This window comes from Argopecten irradians, chromosome 8, assembly GCF_041381155.1.
Source record: "Argopecten irradians isolate NY chromosome 8, Ai_NY, whole genome shotgun sequence".
NCBI lineage: Eukaryota > Metazoa > Mollusca > Bivalvia > Pectinida > Pectinidae > Argopecten > Argopecten irradians.
The window spans coordinates 11,908,828-11,919,310 of NC_091141.1; the positions used below are offsets into that span (position 1 = coordinate 11,908,828).

Sequence of the window (10,483 nt, forward strand, 5' to 3'; positions counted from 1 at the left end):
CTTAAGATTTGTGATAGTTATTGCACGGAAAACAAGCGTTACAGACAGTTAGAGGGACAGACAGACCCAAATTAATATCCCCCATTTGGGTGAAAGACTTGCAAGTTAATACACATGACATAACACGTATTTCATGTAATAAGGGATACAATTATTATATCAATGTTATAAAATCCCACTGTTGTAAAACATCATTTAATCAGAATGGGGTCATTTATGTATCTTTAACTTCCAAATAGGGGAGTGGTGTTTATAGGGGGAGGGGCGCTAATTTTGCAATTTCATACTTCATAGCTTTGATCTCAAAAAAGTTTATCCACAAAATATTAAGATATAATTGAATCATATATATCCTTAAGCTAGATTGCAAAAATTTAAAGTTACCAAAATTTATCATTATCTTTTTAGTTAAAGTCCTGAAAACTATTGACCTCCAACAATGGCTAGCTATATATCATATGCATCGTATTCGTACAGTGACTGTCAAAAGCATGTAACCATAAGACCAAAAGTTCATCACTTCCTATAGGCAGCGCCCACCTTCCTATTTGACTGAATAGATTTTGAATTTCAGTACGACTGCCTATCAAAATGAGTCGTACCGATGCGAAAGCACTGAACCAGTCTCTGTTTGCATGAGGTGTAACTTACCTGAACCATAAATTTCCAGTCAGTATGCTTGAATGTCCCTTTCTGAGGGAACATCATATCAGGCACCCATACCAATTTTGTACTTTCTCTCATTACTTGAGACTAATGCAAAGAGTGGTTTATGGTTATTTTAAATACTTTCTTTTAATCCAACCGCAGTTAAATGTGGTCTATGACTTGTTTCTGTTCAAAAATAGGGTTAGTGCATGTGGTGAGCAATAGCCTTTTGACATCAATCGTCTATAAGGATGTGAAATAAATTAAATAAAATCTGCAAAATAACGCTGTAAATGTCTTGGTTGGTACTAAAAGTTATCCGTTTTGTCACTTCTTTTATTGAATATATAAACCTGATTTGCATTGTATTGTTCCGAAAGCTTCCAAAGTTGATCAGATACTTAGAATATTGTGACCGATGCAAGAGTTTGTATGATACACCGCATGAAGTTTACACAAAACGAATGTGTTTAGCACGGTCTAATGTCACAATTGTTAATTTATAGGAGAACATCCCTGACACATATCTCTTAGTATATGTATTTCAAAGGTTTGTGTCACTAAATCAGGCCAAATTTATTAAATGGTATAAGACAGTGACTTACAGTATTGTGTGCGCAGCTGGAATCTGTGCATAGCAGACGTACACGAGGCGACAAGGAAAACAGTACTGCGAGAGTATGCTCGCACTAAAATTGAACATACCTGTTACATTAAATTACATGATAAATATCGTAAAGTCATTTCTAGGTTTGGGACAAAGAAGACTGAGAAGGTTCACAAAAGGCTTGCAACTTTTGTTTCCTCAAATCATACGAAAATACTCATTTCAATAAATTAATACTCTGATCATGTATCATTTATTTTATCTCCTTTTTACAGGTGTTTTCTATGTGGAATAAAATGCAGGGAAGAAAATTTATGAAGTAGATATTCAATAAGAAATAATGTACTTACATATTTTGCAAAGAATGAGCGATTATCACTCTGTGCACCTCTAGTTTTCTCCATCTCATCCCTCTTCATCTTCTCTATATAACTCTGGGTATCCGGTCTGGAAAAATATATCAGGTGTTGGATTAAAATTAAGGTGACACCTTTTTCAATAAAATTGGGAAACATATTATACCATATAGACATGCCATTACAGGAAGTACCCTCAGCATTTTATCAAAAATAAGTCGTACTAAGTTGTCGCTAAAAAAAAAGCTTAAACATATCTAAAAATCTATTTTAATAAGGAAAAGCAACATCAGTTATTGAAATCATGTGTACTGGTATATTTATATCTGAAGCAAAACAAAACTTATGGATTTTGTCTAGTTCATAGAATCTGTCAAAACTTTGTATTGAAGGAAACTGAAAAAAATAAATCACAAAAAAGTAACTTATATATTTTAAAATAAATGACTAGCCCAATGTTACTTTTAGTGAAATCATGGGTTAATCTTTCGTCACAAAGAACAATTAAACTGGAAGGGCCAACATCTACACTTTTTGTATCAAAGTTAAGGACTTATTCATGGGATGAAGCCCAACTGTTCAAACGTCATATTCAAAGATGAAAATAACAAATAGGTCCTCAGCGCTGGTTGCGATTTTTTGTACAAATGCAAAATTAACATGGAATTACTTTAGGAAAACAAATATTCTACATAAACTAGTTTAATAAAACACACTGATATATCAACACCTGATACATGTTAACTGTATTACTTATGCTGGTCCTAAAACAGTCTGAGATAATGTTCAAGTGATTACTTACGCTTCTAAAACAGTCTGATCAACAGCAATGTAACTGGTAATAACATACGCTGGTATCCTAAAAACATCTGAGATTAGAGCATTGTAACTGTATTTACTTACGCTGGTCCTAAAACATCTGAGATAATCAACAAAGTCCTGATAGCATGTAACTGTATTACTTACGCTGGTCCTAAAACAGTCTGAGATATATCAACAAAGTCCTGATAGCATGTAACTGTATTACTTACGCTGGTCCTAAAACAGTCTGAGATTATATCAACAAAGTCCTGCTCAGCATGTAACTGTATTACTTACGCTGGTCCTAAAAACTAGTCTAGAGACATATCAACAAAGTCCTGATAGCATGTAAACTGTATTACTTTCGCTGGTCCTAAAACAGTCTGAGATATATCAACAAAGTCCTGATAGCATGTAAACTGCATTTACTTACGCTGGTCCCTAAAACAGTCTGAGATATTTCAACAAAGTCTGATAGCATGTAACTGTATTACTTACGCTGGTCCTAAAACAGTCTGAGAATATATCAACAAAGTCCCTCGATAGCATGTAACTGTATTACTTACGCTGGTCCTAAAACAGTCTGAGATATATCAACAAAGTCCTGATAGCATGTAACTGTATTACTTACGCATCAACCAAAGTCCTGATAGCATGTAACTGTATTACTTACGCTGGTCCTAAAACAGTCTGAGATATATCAACTAGTAGTATTCCATCTAGATAAGTCGGAGTTGTCTACACTTGTACCCAGACACTGTGCTGGGTCAGTGGATATGGAAAACCCAATTATCTCCCCTGACTGGTCAAAATGGATCCATAGATGGTCACTCAACTCTGACTCGTAAATTCCACACTGGATAAATGAAATGTATACACATTAGCAGAGAAATACTTAACATGCTTTTAGAATTTTATTTCAGGCTTTTAAAATTTTATTTCATATCTTTTTGATATTTCATTTGGTATTTCTCTTGTGATAGCCAGGTCATATGCAAAAGCTTTCTAAAATGTATATATTAGTTTGCCTAATTTATAACTTGTACATGAATGTTTTTAAGAATGATTTCTTTCACAAAATTAGCAAATCCTAAATCAAATTGCCAGACAGGTTAGAGATGGGTGTAATGTTAATAAATAATTCCATACCTATAAGTTTTGACATGTTTACTGCTTATCAACCATTTTAATCCTCCATATTTTTCTAGTTGTTTATTATCAGTCAATTAACAAGAACTAAAGACAAATGCCTAATGGATATGGAATAGTCATGTGGTGAAAAGGGAGGTAATAAAGGTAGTCTGTTTATTATATCATAATAGAGGTAGAAGGGGAGGTAACAGAAACAGTCTTAGAAGTAAATATAATGGATAGGGAATAGTCAGATAGTGGTAAAAAGGGAGGTAATAAAGACAGACTGTTTATTATATGAGACAGTCTTAGGAGAAAATATAATGGATAGGGAATAGTCAGTTAGTGGTGAAAAGGGAGGTAACAGAGACAGTCTTGGGAGTAAATATAATGGGTAGGGAATAGTCAGATAGTGGTGAAAAGGAAGGTAATAAAGACAGCCTGTTTATTATTTCTTAATAGAGATAGAAGGGTGGTAACACAGACAGTCTTATGTGTAGATATAATGGATAGGGAATGGTCAGATAGTGGTGAAAAGGGAGGTAATAAAGATAGCCTGTTAATCATATTATAATTGAGGTAGAAGGGGAGGTAACAGAGACAGTCTTAGGAGTAAATATAATGGATATGGAATAGTCAGATAGTGGTGAAAAGTGAGGTAATAAAGATAGCCTGTTTATTATATCATAATAGAGGTAGAAGGGGAGGTAACAGAGACAGTCTTAGGAGGAAATATAAATGGATAGGGAATAGTCATCAGTTAGTGGTGAAAAGGGAGGTAATAGAGACAGTCTGTTACAGTTTGTGTTTAGGAGTAGATAGAGGGGCAGTAATAGATACAGACTGTTTGTAGAAAACAATAGAAAAAGCTTTATTTGATACATACCGCCTGTGTATAGGAATATACATAATCTTCTTCTTGGTTTCCAGTTGTTCGTACTTGAATACGTACTCTGTAGATGTCGTTGGACTTGACAAGGTTCTACAGGTAAAACAATTATTGTAAATCAGCAGAAATCTACTAAGAATTTAAACCAATTGAAGTATTTGATGTATTTCTTATCAAATGATATAGCTAGGGGCAAAAATAGATCAGCACACCATGCACTGAGAATTGAATTAAATCAAATTTGATGTATTTAGCAATCACAATCTAGGGGAGACAACTCATAGAATTTTATAAAACTTACTTTCAGCATCCTTTTCTCATCCAGTGATAAACCGACAGGCTCGGAGAGGAAGGCTCTGTTGTTCTTAACAGACTTCACAACAACTGTTCCTCTCTTGGTAAAAACAGGTAACTCTTGATCTAATAAGAATAACAGATTTGATTACAATGATTTTACTTCAACTTCATGTTAAAATATTTTAATTTAATGAAGTTTATCATACATTTTACTTCCTTTATCACTTAAAAGTCAACTATTATTGCAGAGAAACCCAAGTGATTTACAGTGTATGTACATGCAACCAACCTATATGTCCCCACTGTGAACCTTCAGTTTAATCATCCATTATTACATATATATACTCTATAAGGCAATATACTAAATACATACCCAAGGTAAGTCATTATACAATTATCAAATTAAAACTGTTTATATTTATAAATTTACCATTATCCAAACAGTGTTCAACATCAAATGTCCTTTGCCCATCATAGAAGTCCTCTCCCTACAAAATTAAATAAAGAGAAAGTATAATATATATAGATATATGTTTTTTTAATGTTATTATTTTCTTTAATGTTTCTGGAACCTTAAAAATGCTACGCCACTGAGGAATAGTATTTTTTTTTCTGTCACAAGCAAGATCAGACAATTTTTTTGTCCTTTGTTACAAAAGTTACTTGCTTTTTTACTAGTACATTACCTATTTTACTTCAAGATAATATTTACAATAATTAATTGTATGCCGGAAAAAAAAATCCATGGCACTAGTACTATACCCTGTGAAATGAAGTACTGTTATTGAGCATCCACCAAAAGCAAAACAAGTAATTTTAAACAAGAGGCCCACAGGGCCTGTATCGCTCACCTGGTTTGTAATGCCAAGTAATGTTCTGAATACAAGTTCATTGTTTATTTTCTGAAGGAATTTGAATATTAACCTCTAATTCCCCTATTGGGCCCCACTTTTTCTGCTCCAGGGGGTCAAAGCCAAAATTTATACGAATTCTGTTAACCCCAAGGATGTTTCTGGCCAAATTTGGGTGGTACAATCCATGCAGAACTCTAGGACAAGTAGCGATTTATAGGATTTACCTCTATTTCCCCTATTGGGCCCCGCCCCTCCTGCCCCCTTGGGGTCAGAGCCAAAATTTATACAAGTTCTGTTCCCCTTCCCCCAAGGATGTGTCTGGCCAAATTTGGTTACAATCCATGCAGAACTCTAGGACAAGTAGCGATTTATAGGATTTACCTCTATTTCCCCTATTGGGCCCCGCCCCTCCTGCCCCCGGGGGGTCAGAGCCAAAATTTATACAAGTTCTGTTCCCCTTCCCCCAAGGATGTTTCTGGCCAAATTTGGTTACAATCCATGCAGAACTCTAGGACAAGTAGTGATTTATAGGATTTACCTCTATTTCCCCTATTGGGCCCCGCCCCTCCTGCCCCCTTGGGGTCAGAGCCAAAATTTATACAAGTTCTGTTCCCCTTCCCCCAAGGATGTGTCTGGCCAAATTTGGTTACAATCCATGCAGAACTCTAGGACAAGTAGCGATTTATAGAATTTACCTCTATTTCCCCTATTGGGCCCCGCCCCTCCTGCCCCCGGGGGGTCAGAGCCAAAATTTAAACAAGTTCTGTTCCCCTTCCCCCAAGGATGTTTGTGGCCAAAATTGGTTACAATCCATCCAGAACTCTATGACAAGTAGCAATTTAAAGGAAATGTTGACGGACGGACGACGGACGCCGCGCCATGACATAATCTCACCGGCCCTTCGGGCCAGGTGAGCTAAAAATGTATATTAATAGTTTTGTGTCAACATGGGTTGATCATCTCATGTTTCCCGCTGCAGTCCTTATTACCGGGCATTTAAAGTTGACTTTCACTGCCACAGACAACAAAATTAATCTCAACTTTTAATATTGATAACAAAGGGAATCTTGTATTTGTTTGATGTTGTTAGGCTATCTGTAAACATTTTCTGATGTTATCACTGTTTTTAACAAACTTTTCATTTTTATTTCCAAAGGTTAAAATCGGCCTTTAAAATATAGTACATTTGTACACTCTGATCATAATCCAGACATTTCTTTGACAAATATCTAAGTCTGGTGTCAGAGCAAGAAACCCGAGAGATAACAGACATTATGAATTGAAAATCATTTTTAATAACTAATGTTACAATGGCATATTACTAATTTCCTCATAATCAATTTTGCAATGGTCATGATGGTGAGTTTCAATTTATCCAAATAATTAATTGAAATATGAATAATAAGGGATATGAAGTACGAAGCACTTCTAAGGTAACAGATACATGAAAATATAAGAAAAAACACAATCTTCAAAATTCAATCCTACACAATGACAGCTTCAATTTGTGGCCGCCATTTTTTCATACATATGGGGAGGTTGAACGTTGCTCCGGTACTGCTCTCCCCAGTAAATATATATTTAACTAATGCAAATGCATAACAGGAGTAAATAAACATTTTGTATTATTTTTTTAAATAATAATAATAACACTTCGAAAATTAAAAGCTTTGGAATGCATGCAATGATAATGTCCACCAAGGCCAAGATGAGCACAAGGAATCATGACGTCACATAATGTCAACAAATGGCGCGAAATCATAGGATTCGCATACGTGGCACTACAGGCCTTGAATGGACACAGAGAAATCCGAATCTTTGAGTTCATTTCTTTGAGTTTATGCTAGACAATTATTACATCATATACTTCTATAATTTAAAGTCTTCCCATGCCGTGCATGATTAATATTAAAACATCTGGCTGCGCCCTTTAAGGCATTGCCTTTTGTCATATTATAGAGAGCGCAGCGAACAGACTCTTGTGATAGAGGTGTCTCGGTAACGTTATTCTATGTAAATCATTCAATATATGTAGAATTGGAAAACTTTCTCGTAAACCGGAAGTCAACACAAGATCCAGCGTTGCGCAAGACAGTATCCAAAAAGTCACACTCTCGCGTGATTACAAACAAGTTATACTTGGAAAACTTCAAAATGAAAACATTAGTGAAAGATAAACCTCCCAATTTATTCTTGTCTGAATCTAACAATTACATTTTGTCCTGAATCTTAACTTAAAAGCCGTTTCATGCGTGCAGTTGCTTCGGAATTTTCCGCCTGGCAACGGAGAATGGCACTGAGATATATTTTGTAGCCGCAGTCAGGTATTTTTGCAGAAAGTGAAAGTTGAAGAATCCTGTGTTCAATATTGTTTTTCTTGTTATAAACTCAATGCCAGTAAAAATTAATTCAGCAAAGCTATGATTCTAATAATTAATAATTCTATAAATGGTTTCTAGCAGTACATTTAGTCAGCGCACACAATAAGCAATAAAAACAAAACACATGTCAACATCTACAAGACTGATGGGTCAGGGGAGATTACTCTTTCGCCAATGAAAATCCTTTATTTACCTGCCATAATTCTGTTTCATAATGAGGTAAAAAATGGTATAAAGCTAGTATATTAATAATCCGAAATAAAAGGCCAAAATAAATTCAAAGTAAAATCAAAATCATGTCTATGGAATATATATTCAGCCACTATAGGGCCTTCTTCAGTCCGAAATAACACTATCACAACGTTAACGTGTTCGTCTCCATGTTTGTTTACATCTATAGTGTGCAGGTACGAAATGTCTCGGCCTGTTTGATGTATATGGCGGGTTATTTCGACCCAACATACTAGCGGGTTATTTCGACCCAACATGCTATGTGCACTAAATCAACCACAGTGTTTAAACAATGGTTATAACCACAAGATACTTTATCAGATAGACTCATGTAGCCATAAACATAACACTGATGTATCAAAAGGGGATATTATATGCAATCACATGCACGGTCGAAATGTCCGATATATCAGCTTTTCGAGGTGGCAATCGAAATTGCGGTCAAAAAGTTTGACAATCGACTAAGGGTATGTTATTGTTTTGAGACAACTCGTACCTCACACTATTCTGTAAACATAGTGCCTATCACATCAAATCTAATAAAATAAAATGCAGATTCCCATTACCATTACCTTTGATAAAGAAAGATCAGAGAAAATCCCACTAGAGGCCACGTCCACATGATCCTTGATAAAGGCCAGTCAAATTGCTGCCTGCAAAATCTTGCCACTGACGAAGTCATCTCGCCCCAAGAGCACAACATAGCTTACCGTGTATGTATACTGGGACGAAATGTCATTTACACTTGATGCAGCAAGGTGCAGAACCTACACGTGGTCGTGAGTACAGGTGGTATAAAGGTCACCTGAACATGACATGACCCCCCATGGGACGCTGTCAGATCCTCTTATCACCAGAGTGGCCATAAGGATCTGTATTTTAATCAGATTGCCTATCACATATTGCTGTTCACAGCCGTGGTTCCCTAGTGACCACCAATCTCTTTACGGCAGGTTGCTCCCATTCTGACTTAGAATTGAGGAGCTTGTCAGCAACTGATCCGTGTATAGCGACCGCCTCTGAAACTGGTCGTTCGAGTGGCTTGGAGAAGGTCTTGAGGACTTCACACTTGAAGTTTCAAATGTCACCTTCGTCTCCTGGGTGTTCTTCGAGCAAGTGCTTAGCCAGAGCATTAGAGAGATTACCGCTCTCTACTTGGACTGGAAATGTAATGACCCACCACCAGAACCAGGGTTGCTTTGACATAGCACACACTCTCCTCGTTGACACTCGTCACTAAATTTAGTGTCGGTACGAACAAGTTGCTGCTTGATCGTCTGCCCACCAGTTTCAACCACCCTGATATTCACGCCAAGTCTGGGCCCCTGTACCGCTGTCACCCCTCGTACACGTCTGGCAAGTTCTGCACCAGGAGTTGATGGTACGAAAATTACGGTGTCAGCTGGTCGAAACCATGATGCCTTTTTCATGTTCCTCCTAGACCTGCGCTCATTCTCCTTCCAAGATCTATGCCGATATAGGGAGTAATAACCACGCTCGCTCGCGGATACTATAATTCTGTTTAGTTACACAATTAAAAAAATAAACAAACGAAAGAATGGATTAAATGCTGTGCTCTCAGATAGGCTTTGCCTAAAATTATAAGGGCACAGCCCTTCGTGCCCGTGCTCTTTATATGCAAGCGTTCATGTGATAGACCACCTTCCAATACAATCAGCTGACCAAAAACGGAATATCTGTGACTGAAATAAAAAATTCTTCCTTCTCTTATGTGGATTTCCTTCTCAAGTGTAGGTTTTGGGACAAGGATAGAGTGTAAATATATGAATAAAAAATAAACAGAAAATTCGGCTCCGTTATTTTCATAAATTGAACCTTTTAAACAGTGCATAATTAATGGTTTAAAACTGAAATATCTGGCTGCGCCCTTTAAGGCCTTGCATTCAGTCATATTATTACAAAATAATTAAGATGAGTCGATAAACGTCAAATTCCTGTTATTTAACCTTGCTTTTGTGTGCGTTCACCATCAGCACCCGGAGTCCAGCCTCCTGGTTCTGATCCGAGGGACAGGTGTTCTCAATGTGGAAATGGATTTGTGGCGTAAATAAGAATTCATGAACATCTGTCCCTTGTAACAAAATACGGTTAACTATTCTTACTCACCACGACATCAAATGATCCGATTATACAAACAAAAATCGCCAGATGTGCCAACATCCTCACAGTGTTCATGGGCGCAGCCATGTTGCATTGACAGAAAGTAAGGCGAAGCGTTGTGATCCAATGAAAAGCCCTGTTACACCAAGCGCATTTATTTCCTCCAA

General features: G+C 36.6%; 1 protein-coding gene across 1 annotated transcript in view; it reads right to left on the reverse strand.

Annotated features, from left to right (window-relative positions):
* The window catches only part of LOC138329369 (ER membrane protein complex subunit 10-like), a 67,537-nt gene extending 57,069 nt beyond the window's left edge, over positions 1-10,468 (reverse strand). Inside the window, 7 exon segments of the mRNA XM_069276311.1 lie at positions 1,606-1,702; positions 3,086-3,117; positions 3,119-3,268; positions 4,430-4,525; positions 4,734-4,852; positions 5,160-5,217; positions 10,323-10,468. Of these exon segments, the coding sequence (XP_069132412.1) occupies positions 1,606-1,702; positions 3,086-3,117; positions 3,119-3,268; positions 4,430-4,525; positions 4,734-4,852; positions 5,160-5,217; positions 10,323-10,403 (633 nt within the window). The 5' untranslated portion in view covers positions 10,404-10,468.
* Positions 10,469-10,483: the final 15 nt, after the last annotated feature.